The 24,272-nt window shown below is 50.6% G+C and overlaps 2 protein-coding genes across 2 annotated transcripts in view; both read right to left on the bottom strand.

Moving 5' to 3' along the window:
• The window catches only part of LOC131397030 (MHC class I-like protein MILL1), a 303,101-nt gene that overhangs the window by 148,307 nt on the left and 130,522 nt on the right, over positions 1 to 24,272 (bottom strand). The gene's annotated exons all lie outside the window — the stretch shown is intronic.
• Positions 3,097 to 6,826, bottom strand: LOC131397928 (peptidoglycan recognition protein 1-like). Its single transcript, XM_058531034.1, has 3 exons — positions 6,546 to 6,826; positions 3,827 to 3,948; positions 3,097 to 3,275 (listed from the first exon to the last, which is right to left on the bottom strand). The coding sequence occupies exons 1-3, from the start codon at positions 6,824 to 6,826 to the stop codon at positions 3,097 to 3,099; spliced, it is 582 nt and encodes a 193-aa protein (XP_058387017.1).

Below are 24,272 nucleotides of genomic sequence, written 5' to 3'. Positions count from 1 at the left end.
ATTTTAATGCATTCATCAGGCCATCCAGGATCCCCCAAAGTACCTTGAACTCTTAGGGATGGAGACTCAGAAGAACAAAAGACGAATGAGACAATATTTTCTTCAACATGCTGTAAATATAAGATAATTGTTTGCGGAAGTGAAATTATTATAAGTGGAATATCCCGGTACCTCTTCAAGCTAGTGTTTCCAGCTAAATAAATGGATTTAAATACTTCTATGGAGGAAAAAAATACTGCTGTCTATTATGCTTTCCGTCAATGTGCATAATGAGCAAATAAATCATTTAAAATACTTCTTGTTTCCGTGATTATGGAGGGGCCTAAGGGGCTGCGTGGGCCATAGGGAAGGACTGGGATGCACAGTTGGAATCGGTGGGCGGGGTCTGTGGGGAGATGGGCGGGGCTTGAGGCGGCATCAGGAGCTGGGCCTGGAGATGGGGACCAGAAAGGGGCGGGGCCTGAGGGTCTAGTTGAGCGAGAGGACGGGGCCGGCAGGTGGGAGATCCGGTTGATATCAGCTGGCATTTATGGGGGTGGGTGGCGGAAACTTGGGAAGGGTTTCAGGGAGGTGGCGGAGACCTCAGGAAGAAGGGTCCGGGGAAGGGGGGTGTTAGGATGTGGGGAGGTGACTGACGGGTTCTTTTGGGGGCTCTGTGGGGCTCCGAGAGGGGCGGAGCCTGGGAGAAGGTGTCTGTGAGGGTCGAGCGCCAGGGCGTGAATGTCTAGGAGTTGATGGGGGATGGACCTGAAGGTTCGGGGGTGGTTGGATCCGGGAAGAGGCTTGGGATAGGAGCCGTCCTGGCCGGCGGGAAACCGACAGTGGGTCCTGGGCTCCAGGAGACGGACTCCGCCGGCGGTGCCGCCCGCGGCGCGGGAGGATCGGGCCTCGGCGTCCCGGGAGCGCTCCACGTCGCGTGGCCGCGGCGCCGCCCGCTCCTCCTCCCGGGACGGCGGCCGCGGAGGCCGGGGTCGAGGCCGCGCTGCCCGCCCCTCGCCCTCGCCCACAGGTGTGTGCTGGCCCCCCGCCCGTGGGAGGAGGGGGCGCGGACTAGGACTGTGGGGGCGTGATCCTGTGACCCCGCCTCCTCTGCTCTCCACCCCCGCCCCGCCCTGGGTGGTCGCGTGCCCGGTTTCGACCCCACAGCCTTTGTGAAAGCGAAGGAGAAGCAGCAGAGAGAGATCAAGATGAAGTGAGCGCCCACTTCCCCCTGTCCTGCCCACATCCCCGCCCCTTTACCTGGCCGCCTGACCTGTGCGCTGGTCTACCCCCCTCTTCCCACCTGTGTCCATCACCTGTCACCTGCTCCATCTCTCCCCTTCCCCCTACCTGCTCCCGCTTCTCACCTGACCTTCGCCTCCTCTCCTGACACGCCCCCCCCCCCTCAGCTTGGTCTATGACTCCCCGTGCTTTTCCCTCTTTAGGCCGTGTGACCTCCGGCGCGTCACCGGCCCTGGCTGGGACCCCCAGGGGCGCAGCATCGCCCTTCCCCACATTAGTTGGGCGCACAGGCGGGCGTCTCCCTCCCGCTCCCCAGGCAGCAGCAGCAGCGGAACCGACTGGGCAGCGGAGGAAGCGGGGACGGTCCGTCCATCTCCTGGTCTCACCAGACCCGGGCCCCCGCTGCCGTGACCGGCCGAGGGGACGCGGCCAACCGCTGCCGGAACCGCAACTCCTCGGGTAGCTGGGCTGGAGCGCGGGGGCGGCCGGGCGGGCCAGCGAGGGCGGGAGGCTCACCCTGTCCCTCTGCCCCTAGTGGACAGTTTCCGCAGCCGCTGCTCGTCTGCCAGCCCCTGCAGCGAGTTGGAGGATTTCTCGGAATCCCTCCCGAGAGGGTAGAGCTTGGGCTGGGGGATGGACCGCCTCCAAACGGGTGTCTGGGGAGATTGGAAACAGTCTTTTGCAGGGAAAGTGGGTTCTGGAGGCTGGAGGCTTGAAACCACGGAGGAAGGCGAGATGGGAAGTGCCCAAGACCCCCAGTGGGCCTTGATTCCTCCCTCCCCCAGCGCTGGCCGCTGCGGGAAGCCTCCCAGCCCCCCCCACCTGGAGCGGGTCCAACAGGGTGAGTGTCCTTCCTCAGGCCTTGGAGGAGGTGGCTCAGCGTGAAACACCAGAGGCCGCTGTCCCTCTCTCCCATGAGTCCATTCTGGGGGTCAGGTACAGAGGCGGCTCTGAAATGTCTCTGGACTCAGAGTGTTTTGAGATTCTTGGATGGGAGGGCGCATGGGGTAGTCTGGGGTCAGAGGACACTGGTCAGAGCACCGGCTCCCGCCTCAAATTTCCACGTCTTAAAACCTGGCTCCCCTTCCTGTCACCTGTGACTCAAGGTGGTTACTTAGCCTCTCTGGACCTCGGTTTCTTTATCAGTTAAGTGGGGATGGTTACAGTAGTCGCCTCAGAGGGTTCTGCTGGAGACCCAAGGAGGACACTTTGCATAGAATAAGTGCCCCTTAGGTGTCAGCCTTTGTTTTTTCTGGGGTCCTTAGGTTCAGAATTTCCGGTAGGATTTAGGGGGCAGGAATAGAGAGAGGGTGCCTGACCCCCTTCCTGCCTCCCCCAGCAGCAGAAGTCCACTCCCGTGGAACGCGGCTGCCATCAGAGACGCCTGCCAGTTCAGGGGGCTGGGTCCCCATCAAAGGTGAGCCTGGGACTCATCATATCCCCACCTGCCCCAGAGCTGGCTGGGATGGCACCCAGCGCAGCTGGTTGGGTCCCTGAGCTGCCGCAGCTCCAGGCCCCCCCCCCAGCCCCCCACACCCGCCCTGCTCCCACAGAGTACAGATCTGGCCACAAGGCGGCCAACATGGTCGAAACAGACACCCGCCTGAAGGCCTTGCAGGAGTACGTGAACCGCCTGGACACGCATGCGTGACCCCGGAGAGGGAGACTGCCCCTCCGTCCCCCGTCACCCGGGATTCTGCGTGGGGGGTGGGGCCGGTTCGTCCCTCCAGCATGTTCCTTTCTGGGAGGTTGGGGACTTGTGGGAGGCGGGTAGGGAGGGGAGGTTGCTGGCAGGACACAGGGTCACAGTGAGTGCACCTTTATTGGAGGGGAGGCAGTGGGGTTTCCCACTGGGTGGGTGAGATACCCAGGGCCTCAGTCCCTGTAGTGTGGCCAAGTCTGGATGATTCTGTAGAGCTGGTCGCCTGGAGAGAGCGTCTGTTGCACATCCCGGTGTCCTTTGACCTCATAGTCAAGCCTCAGGGCTCCCTGGGCCACGCCACAGGCCAGCAGACTCTGGGCCGCCCTGAGGGCTCGTTGCGGAGGCACGCGCTCTGGGGGAGGCAGAGGCAGGAGTGAGGCTGGGGCGCCCTGAAGGGCAGAGGTCGTGTGGGGCAGGGGTTCCCATGGTGCCCTCCCAGCTGGCCTGCTGGGGCCCAGAACCGGCTCTGCCACTCCCTGGCAGTGACTCCACCTCTTTGTGCCTCAGTTTCCTCACTGTGAAAGGAGAGACTCATGGCACTTGCCCACAGGTCTGTGGGATGATAACATGAGTTCCTTTCAGCCAATGTCGGCTGTCAAGATTCTCACTGATTCCCCTTCACCTGCCCCCAGCCCTCCTGTTCCTACCCGCTGCCATTTATCCAGCAATTCATAGGTGCCATGGACTCGCCTAAGAACTTGATACCGAAGAACTAGTCCTCACCAGAACCGTGTGGTTGAAAATGGTCATTGTCCAAAGGAGGAAATAAGGCTCAGAAAAGCAGAGTCACTGCCGAGGTCACAGAGCTTGTAGGTGGCAGAGCCTCTGAATCACCACACACCACACCCTGCAGTCCCCCAGGCCCCATGTCGCCCCTGTCCCGACAGCTGGACACTCACTTACCCATGTAGTTACCCATGAAGCTGATGCCGATGGAGATGGGGTTCCAGGTGGGACCTGAGTGGGCGCCGTGGGTGTTCCAGCCCCGGCCCTCATACACAAGCCCGTCTTCTCCAATCAGGAAGCTGTGGGGGTGGGGGGTTGATGAGTGAGGGAGGGCTTCCTGGGGGAGGACCTCTCTTCTTCCTCCACTCACCCTGCCCCTGTTCCTGCCACTCACACACAATCCTCCCAACACCCTCCCTCTTCTTCCCTGATCTTCCACAATAATAGCAATGACAGGGGCCCCTGCCATGTGCCAAGCACAGCTCTACATGCACCTTTTTCCCTCTTCACAGCAACCCTGTGACTCACTACTGCCTCCATTCCGTAGATGATCAGAGAGGAGCAGACACCTGCCCAGGGTCACACAGTGGGTCAGAGGCAGAGCCAGGATTTTCACCCAGGTCCCTGTGACTCCCACCCACATGGTCTGATTTCTTGCTCTCTCCTGCCTCCCTGGAGGATTTGTCCCACTCTTGATTTGATGGGTCTCACATGCAGTCCTCTGAGGGAGTACTGCTATCATCTCTGCTTTAAGCTGAGGAAGCAGAGACTTAGAAAGAGAGGTGATTCACCCAAGGTCATGCCCCGGGGATCCCTGCCTCTCAGACTCTCCACCAAGAAGCTCCTCTGCCCTCACCTCAGCCTGCTTCCTGCTTCCTGCTCTGTGCTGGGTACCCTGAGTGACAGGATGGGGACTCAAGGGCTGGCACCACAACCAGACCAGACCCTGGAGCCCCAACATCTGCCTCTGAGGTTTCCAATCCCGGCAGCAGATCCTTCACACTCCCTCATCCAACACGTCTTGATGGAGCGAGTCTGACTTGGCACATTGAATTAACCAGGGGATCAGCTTCTGGAGCTGCAGTGTCTGCCTCCTCAGCCCTCTGGCTCACAGCTCACCAATGACGCACATAATGTTGGAACTTTCCAACCTTGGGTCCTGAATCTGCCACTGTGGAAGCGAGAAGCTCAGAATCTGGCTCTGAAGAGACTAGAAATACTATAGCGATGCCGGCCCCAGGACTGGGTGGTTATGGCCCGGCCGCAGGCCCAGCCCCTGGAAGGCAAGTGGTGCTCCCTATGCATTTGTCACACGGAGGCATCTGACTGAAACCTCAGCCACCACCAGGGGTGACAGTCAGGAGCCCATTGTACCGGGGAAGAAACTGAGGCTCAGAATGATAAGGCGCCGTGACAAGGAAGGGGGATTCAGAACGTTTGAATCACACTCTGAATCTTAAAATCTGAGAAGTTGACTTCTCTCCTGTAGGAGGATTCAGGCCAGAGGCTGCGGACCAGGATCTGGTCTTATGACTTCATGGAAACTCTTAGATGGAGCGCCCGCCTCTTGGAAACAAAATCTGCAAGTTGGAGCCTTTGAATTGTAAGATCTTTAGCCTAAAGAGCTGGGGACACCCTTGGAGGTGTCTAGATTTCTCTCAGTGAGTTCCTCAGATTCCCCGGCCTCCCTCAACCCCACTGAAGCAGTCTCTAAGGGAGGGACCTGGGGACCTGCATCTCCAGGAAGGCGATGCTGGTGCTTCCCGAGCTCTGAGAACCTGTGGGGTTCAAACCCTCTCTCCCTGTGGAAACCCGTGTGCTGGAGCCCAGCCTGTTACCATGGGCAGGGCTCTGGTGGGCGTGGGCCCCAGAGGCAGATCTGAGTGTCCCTGTCCCTGTTTCTGCCCTCGCCCCCTCGAGTCTGTCCTCCCCACAGCATCCAGAGGGAGCTCCTTACATTAAGCAGGCTCCCGTCCCTCCCGTGGCTCCCATCCTCCTCATAGCAGAGCCACCGTCCTCACCGGGGCCCACAGGCCCTGTGCCCTCCGTCCCCTCCTCCTCATTTCCTCATTCCTCCCGGCCACCTCCAGCCACCCCGACCTCTGTCGCTCAGGGTGACCCGCTCGCTCGGCCTCAGAGCCTTTACCCCGCTCTTCCCCCAGCTCACTCACTCTTCCCTCAGCTCCCTCGTCCCAGAGCCACCTCAGCCACTCTTCCTTTTTATTGTCACTTCTGTCACCGTGTGAATTCATCTGGGTGGCTTTGCTTGTTTCTCCCTGCTGGTCTTTAAATCCTCCTGGGCTACTCCCGTCAGTTCAAGGCTGTGTCCCCATCCCAGCATCCGGCGCACGGCCAAACACAGAGCAGGTGCCTAATGGCCATAGTCCCTGCATTTTGGGGCTCTGACTACGTGCCAGGCAGTGTCCTAAGAGCCTGGCCTGTATTGGCTGGTTAGTGACCAAGTGGGCACAATCCCGTTGACTGTGCAGAGGAGGAAGAAGAGACTGAAGCTGAGAGGGTGAGTGACCTGCCCCGGGTCTCGGCCACCGTGAGCAGAGCTGGGACAGGAGCTCCGCCCTGAGCTTCACCAGCCTGTGTCTGCCTCCTAACAAAGCACAGACTTTCTGAGGGGACTCCAGGGTTGAGGACACCGTGGCGCGTGTTGGCAAAGTCTGTCCCTTCCCCCTGGGGCGCAGAGCTTGGACGTCAGCCCTCTCCCCTCGTCCTGACATCTTTGTGCTGCCAGCACACGCCCAGCCCTCCGTGGTGACCTTGGAGATACCGAGATGCCCAGGGTGTCAGCCAGGCGGCTCAGAACCGGGTCCCACTGTCCCCCAGGCCTGCGCACCTTTCCCTCCTCCAGCCCCAGCTCCACCTGTGCCCCCTCCGCACTCACTTGTAGCCCACGTCGCACCAGCCCAGGTTCCGCACGTGGTAACTCTGCACGTTCTGGACCTGCCTCTCGCACGAGGCGGGGGTGTCGCAGGGGCTGCCCGCCGTGTGTGACACCACCACGTAGCGCGCGGGCAGGTTCAGGCGCCGTTCGCACGTGGATGCCAGGGCCCCCCACTCTCTCCGTGGCACGATGGGGCCGCATGAGGTCAAGTCTTCCTGAGCCGCTCCGAGCCCGAGGAGGGTGAGGAGGGTCCAGGCGAGCAGCGTGCAGGGGTGGGACATGGCGGGCATGGGGCACAGGGACGTCTAGGAGCTCGTGGCTGGCTGGGCCGCCTTTATATGCTGGGGCGGAGCGGCTGGGACGGCCTTGCTTCATGAAGGCAGGAGGTCCCGGGCAGCTTACAGGGATCCCGGACTCTGCTTCCTTCCCTGGCAGGGCTGCAACAGGATGCGGTGTGGTGGATCCGGGTGAGGTGGGTGGGGGGAGCCCCTGACTAAGCCAGAGGGATGCAGAAGGGCACACAGGCCCCTGGGCGCTTCACCCTGTGGTTCCTGGAAGACCCAGGGCCTGGATCCCTGCCCCGCTTTGTCTCTCAGTGCAGCGTTGGGCAACTCGACAGGAACTTAACACCAGAGAAGCGCCCGGGGCCTCATCTCCCTCCTCCCAGAGGAATGGAGGTAACAAAGACTCTCACTTTTTAAACACTGCTCCCAGGTCCACCTGCGATGTCCTTAACCCTTTCAGCAAACTGAAGAGGGGAGTACTGGAAGCCCATCTCACAGTTGAGGTGACTGAGGCCTGGAGAGGGGATGTCACGTTGCTGAGACACAGAAGATAGCAGAGTCTGGTGCTCCAGAGCCCAGATCAGAGCCAGGCTGCCTGAGATTTATTTCTGGCCACACTCTTGTGTTGAGCTCAGGCAGGTGACATACTCTTTCTGTACCTGTTTTCTCCACTGCAAAACGAGGGGGGATGGTAATGCAAAGTCTCTAACTCCTAGGGTGGACGTGGGATTAAATGGGTTGACAAGGGTGGAGCCCTTAGATGTCTGGCTCCTACGGCCCCACAAGCACCACTGGGACTGGAGCTCACATCTGTCCTTGGTAGTAAGCCACGTGTTTACATGGGGCCACTGGCAGCTCCACTGTGCACAGGAGGGAACCTGACCTCCACAGAGGAGCAGCCATTTGCCCAGGGCCACTCAGTGGCTGGGGATCAGCTGTTGGGGAAGAAGGCTTTCCTGGGGCCTCTGCCCTGCCTAGGCCCCCGTTCCCACTCCCTCCTAGAGTGCCTGGTGAGTTCAGGGCCGACTGCCTGGGCTGTTCTTCCTCCTTTCCTTCTACTTTAGTGGATTTAAAAAATTACAGAAGTAACACATGCCAGCTGTTAAGTAGTTGAATTGATAGGAATGTTACTCACCTGTGTCCCTCCAGCTCCGCCCACCCGAGGTCCCCAGTGAGACCAGTGTGAGGTGTTTCTCCCACCATATTCCCCATGCTCAGGTAGACCATGCTTACACTCATGACGTCGTCGAATAGTGCACCAGGCAGCTCTAAGCCCTTTCCATGAATTATCTCGTCACGTGCTCCCAACAGGTTTGTGAGGTAGATGTTATTAATCTCCTTTCATAGTAGAGGAAACTGAGGCCTGGAGGAGTTACCACATTCAGGTAGAAGGTGGTGATGTTGGGGTTTAGCCACAGGCTTCCTGGCTCCAGAGATGAAGTTCTAAACCATATTCTGCTTCCTATAATCATACATAAAGGCATATTTTTTAAAAATAATAAAATGAAAACCATGCACATTAGTTTGTTTTTTGTCACCTAATATTTCATGTGCATCTCTCCAGGTCAATACATCGAATTCTTATTTATTCTTCATAATAGTTGCGTAATATTTCATGGTATAGGTTCACCATTTTGACATAATCTTTTCTTTTTTGAAGGTTTCCAGTCCCCCCTCTCAATGCTGCACAAAATATTATCGAACATACAGCTCTACACAGTGGAGAATTTATAAATTATAAATGTGGACTTTTCAGGTCAAAAAGCATACACACTTAATAGATAGTACCAGATTGTTTTCCCCAAAAGGCTGTTAACAATTGACACTTCCGCCAGTAATGTATTGGAGCTTCACTCACCCCCGAAGTGGATGTTCTCACTTCTTAAATGGATGGATATAAAGTGACATCTCTTTGTAACTTTAATTGGCATTTTTATGACCACTCAGGAGATTGAGTATTTTTCTAAGTTTGCTGCGATTTGGATTTGTCTTCTTCATCTCCATTGCCTATTTTTAAAATAAACTGTGTTGTTTGCCTTTTTGTTATCAATTTGCAAAATGAAAAAAAGATTTCCATAACTGGGATTGTCGACGTGTTGGGTATGTAAATTTTGTGTCTAAGTTCTTTTTTAAAGCATGAGAAGAAGAACAGACGTATAGAAACAGAGAAATGTACTTTTTATATCGTTAATAGAATAGAATTTGTAGTTAATAGAATTAATAGAGTGCAGGGCTCTATGAATTTTAACACTGTGAATACACCATGAATCCAGCACCCAGATCAGGAAACAGAGCTACATTTTAAATTTTAGTAGATATTGCCAAATACTATTCCAGAAAAGTGTTAGTATTTCTTTTCCCCAGCAATGTGATCAGTTTTAAAATGCTTTACCAATCTTAGGAATGGTCCCTCATTATTGTTCTATTAGTATTTCCTTGAACATCAGACCAGTGATTGTCTTTTTACATATTTATGGCTGTTTGCACTCTTCTTCTATGAACAGTCTGTTCATCTATTAATCATTTTCCTGTTGGGTTGTTGTATATGGCGGATATTAACCCTATGTCTGTCAAATGTGCTGCAAATATTTTCCTCTAGTCCATTAAAATTTTTTTTAATGGTTTCTATGTTTCCTGTCTTGCCTTAAGAAGTCTTTCCACAACATGACTATAAAACTTTTTCTAGTAAGAAAATGTTATCTTGTGTTTTACTTTCAGTCCTTTACCTCCGCGGGAATTTATAATAGCTTTGGTGTGAGGTAGGGGTCTAACTTTGTCTCCAAATGGCTCACCATTTGTCCCAGCCCCATTTACTAAATAGTTAGACCTGGTTTTAAATTGCAGCCCTGCCACTTATTAGCTGGATGACCTTGGGCATTTGGAAAGCGTTTGACACAGTTGATCAATTCCTTCTTCTCGAAATGCTCACTTCCTTTAGGTTCTGTTTCATGAGACTGTCTTGATTTTCCTTCTGCTCTTCAGGCTGGTTTGTTGTTTTCCCTTTCAGATCATTCTTCCCTCCTTGACCATTATGCTACGCTTTTTCTGCGAGGTGATCTTATCCAGAACATGGCTTCAGCCACCACTGAAATGTGAGTGATTTCCAGATTTTTCTGTCCATCCCGGAGCTCTCAGCTGAATTCTGGATCTGCGTATCCACCTGTCAACCTGAAATCTCCAAATTGATCTCCCACAAGCCCCTCAAACGCAAGATTTCCAAAACGGCTCATGCTTTGCTCCTCCAAAATCCGCCCCCTTCCAGGACCCCTGTGTCAGGGAACGATATGATCGTCTTCCAGTTACAGAAGCCAGACATCTGAGCACCATCCTTGACCCACCCCACTCTCTCCCCAAAATGGCCCCAAAACCACGCCCAGCTCATAGCAGGTGCTCAATCTTTACTTAATGATTGAATGAACATCCAACCCACCCCCAAGTCAGGTTGCTGTTCCCATCTAAACATCTTATGACTGAGACCACTCCTCTCTATTTCTGCTCTCTGCACTCTGGTCCAGTCACCATCTCCTCGCACCTGGATGTTGCTCCCACCTCCTCAGTGACCTCTCAGCATGCATCCTGGTCTCTGAGATGCCAAAGCTCAGATCTCATCAGGTCTTTCCTGAAGTTCACCCTACATCGTGAGTCGCGTTTTTCCACAGCTTCTCAAGACTCTTAGGATGAGTCCAAGCTCCCCATCATAGCCGCCAGCACGGGCTGCCTCCACCCCAGCCTCACCTGGCTCACTCCTGAGACCCTCTTCCTGAGTCCCCAGCCACCCCGCCCCTCTTGCTGCCCTTGAAGACGCTTTGACTTCCGTGACCCCAGGGGACTTTGGATACACTCTGTAAGGTTTTCAGTAGAGGTACATAAAGAATTTCAGAAACTTTGTACCTTCTCTTGAAGATTACAAAACAGTCAGCTAGCCTTTTGCAAAAAGACAGAGATATTTACACATCAGATTCCTCAATGATACTAAGAATATAATCATTAGCCAGGTGTGGTGAGGTCTTCCCTTGTTATAATTTTATTTATTATGTATCTCGCCAGCCTAATATGGAGACGTGCCGTCGTGAGAATTTCCTGCAACTTCAATCTGTAATTGTCATATTGCCTTTAATCCTGAGACTGTATTACTTGTGTACTTTTTGGATAGGAGGAAATTAGATTTACTCCCTGTATGTTTTGGGAAGTTGAATTTTTAACTCCCTTTATTTGCTCTTGTTATAATTAATTCAGCCAGTATTAAAAAAAAAACCCAGATTCTCTTGTAATTAGGAAAAAAACACCTGTTTTCTTTGTTATATCAACAATGATACATGTCAGACTAATGGTGATTGTAGCAAGGACAAGTTTAAAACACAATGCAGAATCTTGATTTTTTTTTCCTTGACGTTCCAAAATCTGGAATGCTCATCCTCCTCACTGACCCCATCCTAATTATCACTTACTATTCCTTCAGTGTCACCTTCTCGGAGTGACATCTCATTCTGATATCTCCGATTAGGACAAATCCCACTATTTTCTTTCCCCACACCATTTCCTCTCCTTCTTCGTATTTATCACAACTGCGATTATGAACTTACCTGTGTTATTCTTTGATGAATTTCTGTCTCTCCTACTATACATTGAGGTCTATAAGTAGGCTCATTGTATAATTTATTGTCCAAGCCATAACCCCTGAGACTGAAACACACGGCTATTAATAGTTATGTTGGGTCAATAGGCATACAGAGGACTGACCCAGATAATCCAGATTGTATAAGTGCCCTGTTTGAACATAGGGAAGGGGCTATCTTAGCACATAGCTGGTGATAAATCCACGTGACTATCACATATTGACTCACCTTCAGTTTCTCCATCTGTGAAATGGACTTGAGGACAGTCCCTCCCCCATCAGGCTGTTGTAAGCATGTAAGGTTACCCCCCCCAAATACTGCACTCTTGGAACCAACTCATTATTTGCAGCCCAAATTAGGGGAGTGGGGAGTTATGCTCCTGTTCCTTGAAGGTGCTGTACCTACATAAATTTTTTGGAATTCTTCTGCGTTGGAGATTTGTCTCTTCTTCCCCAATTACTTATTCATACCACTATGGACTCAGGGATACTTATTTTAATATTTGGCGTATAATCCAATACTACTTTATTTTTGGTCAAGTTGTTCCCCCCTTGGCCACTGGGGGTCTTCTAGTTGGCTCCTGTGTCCCTCTGACATATCGTGATCATGTGGGGTTTGTATTATTATTGTAATGATCATTTTTAGCACGTCCTTATTTTCTGGCACTGTGAGATGCTCCAGGGGCATCCTGTGTATTTACAGGCCCAGACCTAGAAGCTGCCGTTGTTCCAAGGAGCCTGCAGCTTTCTTCTTTTACACCTGTTTTCCTTTTCAATTTATTCTGTGGTGCTAGTTCTCCCTTGGTCTGAAGAAAAGTTAGGTCAAATCTCATGGACTTTTCTGGTCACTTTTACTTAATAAATATCCTTGTGTGGCCAATTTACAATGTTCAGAAAGATGTAAAAGTGAAAACAACAATCTTGATTTAAAGTTACATTTCCATTGTCTTCCCTGAAGACAGGATAAGGGGCGCCGTTATTGGCCCACCCAGCACTTCTGTCGACGCATCTTCCCGAGTCCGCTGACCTCCTGACTGTGCTTGGCGCACAGGGAGGGAGGACAGAGGGCAGTCGAGTTCTTCTCTGACTCATAACGTCACAGTGCTCTACCACGGACACCACGCACATTACAAGTACTAAAGCTGATTCCCCCAAGGGTGCCTTTGGCTTCTCCAGAGACACAGACGCTGGGGATCTCTCACTTGAGCGTCTCTTGATGAGGCAGCTGTATCTCAGCTCCCGTCTGGGTATTCACATTCTCATCCTCTATGAAGAGTTCCAGCCAAAGGCCAGCTGCAGCTGAGCAGGCGGGAGGCGCAGGCGCAGCAGACGGGCCGCGGCCGTTCACGGAGGGGCGGGGTCTGCAAAGTGCGCCCCGGGGCCTGGAGACCCCGGGCCTGGCTGGGACCCACGTGTGTGACTTGGGATCTCGGTCTGGCCGAGGGGGTGCACGCTGGCGCCAACCCACGAGGAGAAAGCACCTGAGTGACCTGCCCGGGGGCAAAACCAGGGGCGCTGCGGGGGCGCGACTCTCCGGGCTCCGCTTTCCAGACGCGGGACTTGGAGGCTGGACGCCCGAGGAGGCGGCGGCGGCGACTTGACGTAGCTCCGGCGCCGCCGACAGAACCATGAAAGAGGATCCCACTCCCATGAAAGGGGCCGCCTCAGCAGCGTCCCAAGTGTCCAGGACGCCCAGTACTGGCAACAGACACTGAAGAGTGACACCAGCAAGGTGACAGCGATAGAAACTCGGCAGCTCACGCCGCCGCAGCTGTGCGCACGCGCGAGTTCTGCTGGAGGCGCCTGCGGAGTCTGAGCCTCCCTCCAGTCTCTGAGTTGTCGCCTACTGCCACCTAGTGTTGACTTCTGGGAGGTCTACCAAAACCGGGGAGGCTGGTGGAAAACGTTTTGAGAGAAGGTGTAAAAGTGATACAGTGCTACGCTGGGTGCACTCCAAATGCGCCCTGGATACCACAACTAAATGATATTATAACTACTATAATATTACTGTCACACGGCCACTGGGTAGAGCCCAAGTCTATCTCCAGAGTCATTGTGTACAGTCTACACAACATGGCTCATCACCGGAAGAACAAAATGTGGGCTAGATCTGACCTATGATGGTTTGGACCTTTAAGCTTTTATCCGAACGGAGGAGTTCCCACTTGCTTCCTCTTTCAGAAACATAAACTTGGGAAAACTGCAAAGGTGGGGCAAGGAAGGGAAGCAGTGGCCCTTGGGCCTTTCCTTCACTGGCAAATAGACTTCATCTAATTACCGAAGGCACAAGTCTGCCAACACGTGCTAACTCTCACATGTGTGTTTTCTAAATGGTTAGAGGCCTTCCCCTGCCGAAATGCCTCAGCAACCTCAGTTGCCAAGGATTTCCTAGAACAAATCTTCCCCATGTGGGGAATCCCCCCACCACTTCTAGTGATGGAGGATCACATTTCACTGGCCAATTATACAGGGAATCGAAAGGGCAACACGCATTAGTCAAAGACTTCACTGCACTTGCCATCCTCAACCATCAGGCACTGTGGAAAGGGTCAAGGGGATCCTCACGTCCAAGCTGGCTACACTGTCTGAAGAATTGGACTTCCCGTGGCCACAGGTGCTGCCCATCGTTGTATGACTCTGAGATCCTCTCCCCTACCTCCTCATAGACTGTCTACCTTTGAAATCACTACAGGAGGACTTATGAGAATGCCCCACTCATCCTAGCTAACAGAGGATTCCAATTTAACCCAGTGTGACATCCTAAGATACTGTCAGGGATTAATTAAATACACACAGTCCTATAATGGACAAGGCCACCGCTTTTCTTTTCCCCTCCAGTTCCCTGATGAGCCTTTACAGAACTAGCAAGTAGGAGATCAGGTATTTTGGAAACACCATCATTGCAAAATCAACCTCGAACCCAGCTGGAAAGGATCTTGTACTGTTTTGCTCATTGCTAACACTGACGTCAAATTACAGGGTGTTCAACCTTGGGTCCATGTCTCACAGCTAAAAAAGACAAGCACAATTAAGACTGGAAGAACATTCCAATTGGAGATCTCCAACTGAGGTCCCATCAAGAGCCTCCAGGGGCCAGCTCTGTGGCGTAGCGGTTAAGTACGCACGGTCTGCTGCTGGTGGCCTGGGTTCGGATCCCAGGCGCGCACCAAGGCACCGCTTGTCAGGCCACGCTGTGGCGGCATCCCATATAAAGGGGAGGAAGATGGGCACGGATGTTAGCCCAGGGCCAGTCTTCCTCAGCAAAAAAGAGGAGGATTGGCATGGATGTTAGCTCAGGGCTGATCTTCCTCACAAACACACACAAAAGAGCCTTCAGAAGCAGAAAGATCTCAAATAAACAAGCTAACTTTACACCTCAAGGAATCAGGGAAAAGAAACTAAGCCCAACATAAGCAGAAGGAAGAAAATAATAAATGAAACAAATGAAAAAGAAACCAGAAAACAACATAAAAGCTCAAAGTTTCTTAAAAGATAAACAAGATTGGCAAACATCTAGCCAGAAAAACTTAGAAAAAAAGAGATAAAACTCATCAATAAAATCAGAAATGAAAGAGTAGACATTACAACCGATACCACAGAAGTACAAAGGACCATAAGAGACTACCATGAACAATTATACACCAACGAATTGGATAACCTAGAAGAAATGGATAAATTTCTAGAAACATACAACCTACCAAGACTGAATCAGGAAGAAACAGAAATGCTAAACAGACCAATAATGAGTGAGGAGATTGAATTGGTAATCAAAACCTCCCAACAAAGAAAAGCCCAGGACCAGGTGGTTTCACTGGTGAATTCTACGAAACATTTAAAGAATTAACTGGGCATCTACCCAACGAACCTGAAATCAACAATCCAAAGAGGCTTATGCACCTCTATGTTCATCGCGGCATAATTTGCTATAGCCAAGACATGGAAGCAACCCAAGTGTCCCTCAACTGATGAGTGGATAAAGAAGATGTGGTATATACACACAACGGACTACTACTCAGCCATAAAAAAGACAAAACTGATATCAAAGCCAGATGAGGACACTACAAGAAAAGAAAACTACAGACCAATATCTCTGGTGAATATAGATGCAAAAATTCTCCACAAAATACCTAAAAACTGAATTCAACAGCACATTAAAAGTGTCATACTTCATGAGCAAGTGGGATTTATCCCTAGGATGCAAGGATGGTTCAAATCCAGCCACACCTGAATCAGATCCCCTCCAGGGAGGGAAATTCTGGGGAGGAACGGCTTGAGTGGGATCAAATCCACTCAATCCACCTCCCCAGCCCTGAACTGAGCCTCCCTCCCTGTGTTTGCCCTTCCCTGGTCCTGCCCAACTGTGTCTGGGTGCAGGGCTCTGTGGTGTCTGTGCATAGTGCACTTTTAAATTCGTGAGAGCAATGAAGACTGTTTTCTCCCAGTTAATTTTATTTTAAACCAATTTCATGTCAAATTTGGAAAGGAAAGTGAGATGTCTCTGGGATCCCTAGAATTGGGTCTTTCTGGACAAGCCTCAGAAAAATGAGCCTCTTCCTCTCCCACATTCTGTTCCAGCTCACTGGAAATGCTGGTGTGCGGGAATGGTGCAAAATGAGCGACCCAAACTGAAATGGTCCTTGCTTGAAGGCTCAACTATCCCCAGTGTTCTTAGGCGCCCCCTTCCCCAGTGCTAACTTCAAGGGGGCCTGGATAGTCATTCCCTTCTTCTGAAGGGGAAGGTCAGAGTCTCATGGATTGACCTCTCTGACATTTTTTCTCCCCTTTGTGGTGCTAAATCCAGAAACAATGCTTTTCTAGAATCCCCTAAGCCTTTCTCTTCTCCTCAAAATAAAATCTCCTTTGGAGACAAATAATCCCTGCATCATGAGAATCCCAAACCCTCCCTTACACCCCCAAACACCACTATGTATTGGATGGTGGGGCCAAATGGTCTTGAGAGGGGATGGGGCACTCTGAACAGAGTCTCACTTGTTTGGGATCTAGTGTTGTAGAAATGGAGAGAGGCATGTTGCAAGTCTGCTCGGATTGCAGGAGAGGGTGTGGGGAATTAGCAGGGAGCGTGGTCATTGTCGTGAGCCTCGGCACTAGAGGGCTGGGAATAGTCTGTGATAGGCTGACCACAGATACGGTTCTGATTATTCCCTTCCTATTCACAGCAATTGCAATGTGCGTTTTCATCTCCTCCCACCAAGATTTGCTGTCCATCACCCCGCCTCCTTGACTTTTGTGGTCCAGAGAACACACTGGAGTGTCATGTGCCAGTTTCAATTGTAGACTTCACTCAAGGGACCTTGGTGCTTCCATTTTCTCCATCAGGAAACTGAAATAATGTGGACACTCTCTGGCCAGCCTGTTGGAGGGTGAGAGACCACATGGAGTAGAACCTTATTCTCCCAGCTGAGGACATCCCAAAAAAGCCTGTTGCCATGCAACTGAGGATGCTTGAATGAGTTCTTCATAGATGAGCCAGCACCCAGCCCACCCACCAGCTAAGTGCAGACATGTAGGTGACCCCTTCCAAGGGCAACTGAGCCTGGCCCAGATCAGCAGAACCACCCTCATGACCTGTAGACCAGCATTCATAAAGTGCTTGTTTCATGCTGGTGATAATGGGGGTAGTTAATTCTGCAACACCAGCAAACACACTACATGAGTTTAATGATGGGTAATAGACGTTGAGTCCCTGGCAGAACTCTCTGATTTTGGCCCAATCAGGGCTTATTCAGATTCTCACTCAGACTCTACTCTGACAACCCAGGACATGTTCTTTAGACATTTCCCGGGGGCTCTGTACCTTAGCAGGGAGACTTCTCAGTTGCCTCCATCCTCACACAATGAGATGCCACCTGCCCCAGGATGAACGGGGCTCTGTCCATGGTCCTGACCATGTGTCTCCATCCATGTGCTGGAGACAAGAGACATGTAAGGTCAAGAGACTGTGGAGGTCAGAAGACATGCAAGGAGTGAGGTGCTTCTCACCAGTCAACACTGTCCACTATTGGCTTCCCTTTTAGGTGATCAGTGTTTGGATGACAAAGGTGCTTGTCCATCCATATTGCCAGAGCCATTGTACAAAGGGACTTTCACAGCCTCAGGTTCACACAGAACAGAAATTCAAACTCAGGTCCTGTGTAGACTCTTTGCTGGGTCAGCTGTGATCCTCTGCCTCCAAACTTCAGTCTTAAACTAGGAAGTCGCTCTGCATTCATTCACTTCTTTATTGATTCTCCTTGAGGTCTTGTGAATGCTTAGTTTTCATGACTAAATTCTAAATATAGTTTCACTTTTTTATAGAAAATGGTATATGATTTTTTGAGCTACTTTCTGTTTGATAATAGTGAGATGAAGGAGAGCTACACAAATTCACCACGGAAAGACTGATTCTTATTGACCTATAATTTGTAGTTCTGGGTAGCAGGAGGAAAGATTGTTCTTACATGACTTTTTAGAAGAAAATTGTGACGTTTTAGAGAAAAATTGTGACATCACCTAAAATGGTTTTTAGGTGATTAATAAGATGATGGGTGATTCTGTACTTAGGGGGTGTTTGTTAAAAGAGACTGGGTGCTAGAAATTCTGTGGCCTGGGCTTGAGAAAAGGGGGAAAACTTTGAGGATGCCTGTGGAGGGTTCTGAGGACGTGGACCAGTTGTAAGTCTGGTACCACCTAGATGTCCATGTCAGGGACCTGCCCCACTGTTGTCATGGTGCCAGGCACTGATCACAGAAGAGTGCAGGAGTTAAGTTCTGACTCTGGTCCCACACACATCCTGGGTTCAAATCCCAGCTCTGCCAGGGACTTACAGGGTGATCTGGGTAAATTTGTGCCACTTTACTGTGCATGCCTCAGTTTCCCTAGTTGTCAAGAAGGGATCCTAATAGTCTCAGACTCATGGGATTTTAGAAAAGATGAAATAGATGGATGTATATAAAGTGCTGAGAACAGGGCCAGGCATCAGCAAGTGCTCCAAGGTACTGTTACTATCCTTCCAGGCCCTCAGCCCTGAGAGATTGAGCCCTCTGGCTCCACACATCTGTTGACTCTCCCCACCTCACCCCACTCTCTCAGTGCCTCTCTCTGTCCCACCGTGTGATCATCTGCTCTCTGCCTCTGGGCCTTCGCACCTGCTGTTCCACTTGCCTGAAATTCTCTCCGCACCGTTTCACACCAAGGATGCTTCTGGTGGGCTCTGTATCAATGTCCCCTTCTCCATAGGACCTTCTTGGACACACTATCCAGCTACACCCAATGGTCATTTTTTATTTCTGCACTTAAAAAAAACCAAACTTCTAGTACTTTACACAAATATGGATTGACTGTGATGGTTCTATCTCCCAATCCTGATTGCGAAACCCACGATGATAGGAGTCGGGTATGCGTTACTCACAGCTGGGCGGTCGCGTCTCAATATTCTCACCTGTAAAATAGAGTGAACACTGCATCCACCTCCCAAGGTTTTGGAAAGTAAAAGATGACGTATTCAAGTCGTTAGTGCCGCGTCCGGCAAATATCACGCTCTGGAGACATGCTCTTGCTTCTTAATGGTCTTAACGTTTATTACCTGGACCAAGCACTGGCGACTTTTCTGTCCCCAGCGCGGGCGACTCCTCCCTGGTCCACGCTGAGCAGCCCCGCCCCGTCCCGCCCTGCGCCTAACGCCCGCCAGGGGGCGCGCCATCCCCACCTCCGTCCTCTGGGCCGACCCAGGTTGGGCTCAGGCTGAGCGCTGAAGGCCTGCCCTCCCCGCTGTGGTGTGGGTCTCCCTCCCTGTCCTCCACCCTGGCCGATTTGATGGGAGAACTTGAGCCCGCTGATGGTGACCGGATTTTTGTTTAGTGAACCCTGAGATCCTGAGTGTTCATCCTGATACTCGTGTCTATGGAACAAGTGGGTGTGTCTTACAGGCTCTGGATGCCAGAGAAGAGGCCCAGATCCACCCTTTATGACTCTTCCCAAACTGCAAGCCCCCATCATTACTGCAAATACGACGTGCAGCGTGAAGAGCTGTCCCGCGCTTTCCCTCCCGACTGAGAGAAGGGCCTGAGGAGATGAAATATCTCAGAGAAGGGTCCACACAGCCAGCCTGGGAATTGCGCCTGCTTGATATTGTTCAGAGGGGTCATCATGAAGGGTCAGGGGCCCAGGGAAGCCCTCATCTGCCTAGAGCCCCTCAGACTGTTCAGAATCAAGGAAAGGGGACCGGTCCCCCTACTCAGGGCACATCCTGGCTGAGTGTTCAAGAGGACACAGAATGAGGAGGGGGACTGAGTCTGTCTCTCCTGTCCCCAAACACCCAGCCCATGTCCAGATCTAGATCAGCCCCAGGTCCCTCTCTCTAGGCTCCTCTGGGATGCAGCTTCCAGCATCATCTGGTCGTCTGATCCTCCATCAGCTGACACTGAAGCAGGAGACACCCAGAGAGAATGGGAAAACAGAGATGGCCAAATGTAGAGGGGAAGACAGCCACATGGGCAGAAAGGGGCCTGGAAACCTCCTGGGATTCTCGAGAGCCTGGGGACGAGGCTGCCAGTTTGGCGCATTTAGCAGCCAGTTTATTTTCCTGAGCCTCCTCAGTTTTTTATATCGCATCCCTTCGTTTTAGCGGTAGAAATTTTGGGGGGTATTAACAGTGCCCTGGAACTTCCTGTAAGATGGTGTCCTTTCTTGACTGGAGTTAGGGCTGCTGTCATAAATCCTCTCTCTTTCCATAACATACCCACGTCTTATACTACCTCAAAGGCATAGAGGCTGTCAGTACAGATGTTCACATTCATTCCTTCTGCTCTTATGCAAGCCAGAGTGAGAGGGATTAATTCAACCACCTGAGCCCATTTAACACATGGCAGGGCTTAATATTCCAGAGGTGTGTTGAGCGGTGATGGCGTGTCCATCCTGGAAGATTCCATCCTCCTTCTGGAGATAGGAGCCTTGGATATAAAGAGTAACTTGGACACAAAGAGTCTTGGACACGCATCCTTGGACATAAAGCTATACAGTGTCCACTTGGGGAAGTCTGATCTAGAATGAGGTGATGATCTGACACCATCCTGAGGTGTCCCATCAGTGGGTCAGTGAATCAGGCAGCAGGGTTAAGATTGTCAGTGGGGTGTGGTGATGTGAGGGGGGAGAGTGGTAGAATTTCCTGTGAGGTGAGTGGAGACACAGAGAGGTGCTGTGTGTTCTCATGAAACAGTCGGTCTGTCCACCATGAGGAGCATGCCTATCCAGCGATGACCCAACACCAAGTCGGGGGCCGGGGTGGGGGGAGGGCTAGGAAAAGTTTGGCATTTGCAGCCATGGCTCCCATGTAAGGAGGATATACCTGAGCTCCTGGGTACAGGGCCAACCTATAACACCCTAGGGGTCTCTGGTGTGTGTTATATTTTGGGGATAATTCATGACCCTCTCGTTCATGCACAAGACCCTCTCGTTCACGCACAAACAAGGAAAAAGGTCGGGAGGAATTCGGAAGTCCACGTGTCGGGGGTAAAAGTAGAGAGGCCTGAAGGTTCTGGAAAGCATCTTTGGATGGGGGATTCCAGACTCCTGAGTTGGAAATGACTCCCTAGTCATGGTATAAAGGGGTGAAGCAATCCTAGAGAAACTAGGTATCCACATCCTACAACACCCCACAGGACCCCAAACCTCTCAACTGTCATATTGTCTCCAGGAGAGGAAAGTGCTGGGTGGTGGAAGGTCATCTGTGGACACAGTTTCTACTGCAGCCGGGTCACCATGACCCAGATATGGGTCACACCAAAAGAGTGGTTGACCTTTGTCTTTAGTCACCTTGTGGCCCTTTTTGGTGCTGCCTCCAGAATGTCCTGAGTGTCCAGAAGGGAGCTGGCCTGTCAGAACTTCAGGGGCGATGATCCCCAGATTGGATTAGGGTGGAATTTCCTGTTTCTCATATTTTCATTTAGGTTGAGCCAGAAGTGGGCAGGGCCCTCAGTGAATCCTTGGGGCATGAAGTCCAGGGATATTGCTGATTTTCCCGGGAGAAGGCAGACGAGGACTGAGAAAGAGGCCTTACCCTTCTTCATGATTCCATTTCAAAGGAATGGTTCTCAGGTCCTTGACAGAGATGCTTCTGAGTTGCAGACGACACATATTCACCATGACAAGCCCTTTTCAGAAATGCTCTCAGAAGGGAGGTCAGAAGCCCCTCATCATGTATTGGCTACAACAAAGAGTCAATGGTCCTGGCAAAGTGGAGCTTTGTCAGGCAGGCATTTGAATGGAGGAGGGGGGTTGGGGTCATCCTAGGACACAGCCTTCTGCTCTAGAAGCCGGGCTAGAGTTTGGCTAGTCTCCTGGTGCAGGGGGTGGGTTGGAGCGGTGATGTCCTTGTGTCACTGCTGCACTGATATACTTGGTTCCTGATTGTCAACCACTCCAGAAAGAAGACAGTTGTTTATGTCACCCTATTTCTCCCTTTCACACTCTCTGTCCTCCTCTCAGTGTCTCCCACAACTTCAAACCATCTGTCCTCTGTCATGGGGCCTCCCCATGTCACTCTGCCCTCCCCCTGCCTTGGCTTCTCTGATGTCCTCCATCACTGCTCTGCGCCTCTGCCTGAGGCCAGGTTCTTCTCTCCCTTTTCCCAGGGAAGGGGCTACAGGCTGAGCTCTTTATGTGCACCTCTCTGTGTCCATCCCTTTCCCTGTTCTCTATCTTTCTCTCTGTGTTGCATCTTCCCTCCCACTCTCCAGTCTGTTTTTTTTTTCAATTTTAATTTATTGTGGTAAGAACACTTATCATGAGATCTTCACATGTAACAAATTTGTTTTCTTTATTGTGAAATTTTTGTTGTACATTATTGCTTGACAGTCACCATATAAATGCATCCTTTCTCCCTTTGTGCCCACCCCCCAGCCCCCTTGCCCCTGGTAAACACCAAACAGTTCTCTTTTCTGTGTGTTTGTTTGTCTTCCACTTATGAGTGAAATCATGTGGTGTTTGTCTTTCTCTTTCTGGCTTATTTCGCTTAACATATTACCATCCATGTCCATCCATGTTGTTGCAAATGGGACCATTTTGTCATTTTTTATGGCTGAGTAGTATTCCACTGTGTGTATATACCACATCTTCTTTATCCACTCATCAGTCAAGGGACACTTGGGTTGCTTCCATGTCTTGTCTATAGTGAATAATGCTGCGATGAACACAGCGGTGCAGAAGCCTCTCTGGATTGTTGATTTCAGGTTCGTTGGGTAGATACCCAGTAGTGGGATAGCTGGATCATAAGGTACTTCTATTTTTAATTTTTTGAGGAATCTCTATACTGTTTTCCGTAGAGGCTGTGCCCCTTTGCATTCCCACCAACAGTGGATTAGGGTTCTCATTTCTCCACAGCCTCTCCAGCATTTGTTGTTTTTGTCTTGGTTATTATAGCCACTCTAACTGGTGTAAGATGATACCTTAGCGTTGTTTTGATTTGCATTTCCCTGATGATTAGTGATATTGAACATCTTCATGTGCCTATTGGCCATCTGTATATCTTCTTTGGAGAAGTGTCTGTTCATTTGCTCTGCCCATTTTTTGATCGGGTTCTTGGTTTTCTTGTTGTTCAGTTGTGTGTGTTCTTTATATATTTTGGAGATTAGTCCCTTGTCAGATATATGCTTTGAAAATATTTTCTCCCAGCTGATGGGTTGTCTTTTCATTCTGATTCTGGTTTCATTTGCCTTGTAGAAGCTCTTTAATCTGATGAAGGCCCACTTGTTCATTCTTTCTTTTGTTTCCCTGATCTCAGTAGACATGGAATTCGAAAAGATCCCTTTATGATCGATGATGAATAGTGTACTGCCTATATTTTCTTCCAGCAGTTTTATAGTTTCAGGTCTCACCTTCAGGTCTTTGATCCATTTTGAGTTAATTTTTGCATATGGTGAAAGGAACTGGTCTAGTTTTATTCTTTTGCATGTGGCTGTCCAGTTTTCGCAGCACGATTTATTGAAGAGACTTTCCTTTCTCCATTGTATGTTCTTAGCTCCTTAGTCCAAGATTAGCTGCCTGTAGATGTGAGGTTTTATCTCTAGGCTTTCAATTCTGTTCCATTGATCTGTGTGTCTGTTTTTGTACCAGTACCATGCTGTTTTGATTACTATTGCTTTATAGTATATTTTGAAGTCAGGGATTATGATGCCTCCAGATTTGTTCTTTTTTCTCAGGATTGCTTTAGCTATTTGGGGTCTTTTGTTGCACCATATGAATGTTAGTATTTTTTGTTCTATTTCTGTGAGGAATGTCCTTGGGATTCTGATTCGGATTGCATTGAATCTGTAGATTGCTTTAGATAGTATGGACATTTAACTATGTTTATTCTTCCACTGCAGGTGCAGGGAATATTATTTCCATTTCTTTATGTCATCATTGATTTCACTGAATAATGTCTTATAGTTTTCATTGTATAGGTCTTTCACTTCCTTGGTTAAATTTATTCCTAGATATTTTATTCTTTTTGTTGCAATTGTAAATGGGATTGTCGTCTTTTTTTTTTTCTGAGGAAGATCAGCCCTATGCTAACATCTGCCAATTGTCCTCTTTTTTTGCTGAGGGAGACTGGCCCTGGGATAACATCCGTGCCCATCTTCCTCCACTTTATATGGGACGCCGTCACAGCATGGCTTGCCAAGTGGTGTGTCGGTGTGCGCCTGGGATCCGAACTGGCAAACCCCGGGCCGCCACAGCGGAGAGCGTGCACTTAACTGCTTGCGCCACCGGGCTGGCCCGGGATTGTCTTCTTGAGATCTCTTTTTCTTAGTTCGTTGTTGGTATATAGAAATGCAACCGATTTCCTTAAGT

The sequence above is a fragment of the Diceros bicornis genome, chromosome 34 (assembly GCF_020826845.1).
Source record: "Diceros bicornis minor isolate mBicDic1 chromosome 34, mDicBic1.mat.cur, whole genome shotgun sequence".
Lineage (NCBI taxonomy): Eukaryota > Metazoa > Chordata > Mammalia > Perissodactyla > Rhinocerotidae > Diceros > Diceros bicornis.
The sequence above is the reverse complement of the archived record's forward strand: the minus strand, read 5'-3'. Positions and strand labels throughout refer to the sequence as shown.

Coding starts and splice junctions, on each gene's coding strand:
- LOC131397928 (XM_058531034.1), bottom strand. CDS start 6,826: ATGTCCCACCCCTGCACGCTGCTCGCCTGGACCCTCCTCACCCTCCTC. Junction 3,949..6,545: donor TGGTGCGACGTGGGCTACAA/GTGAGTGCGGAG, acceptor CCACCCCCACAG/CTTCCTGATTGGAGAAGACG. Junction 3,276..3,826: donor CTTCATGGGTAACTACATGG/GTAAGTGAGTGT, acceptor TGCCTCCCCCAG/AGCGCGTGCCTCCGCAACGA.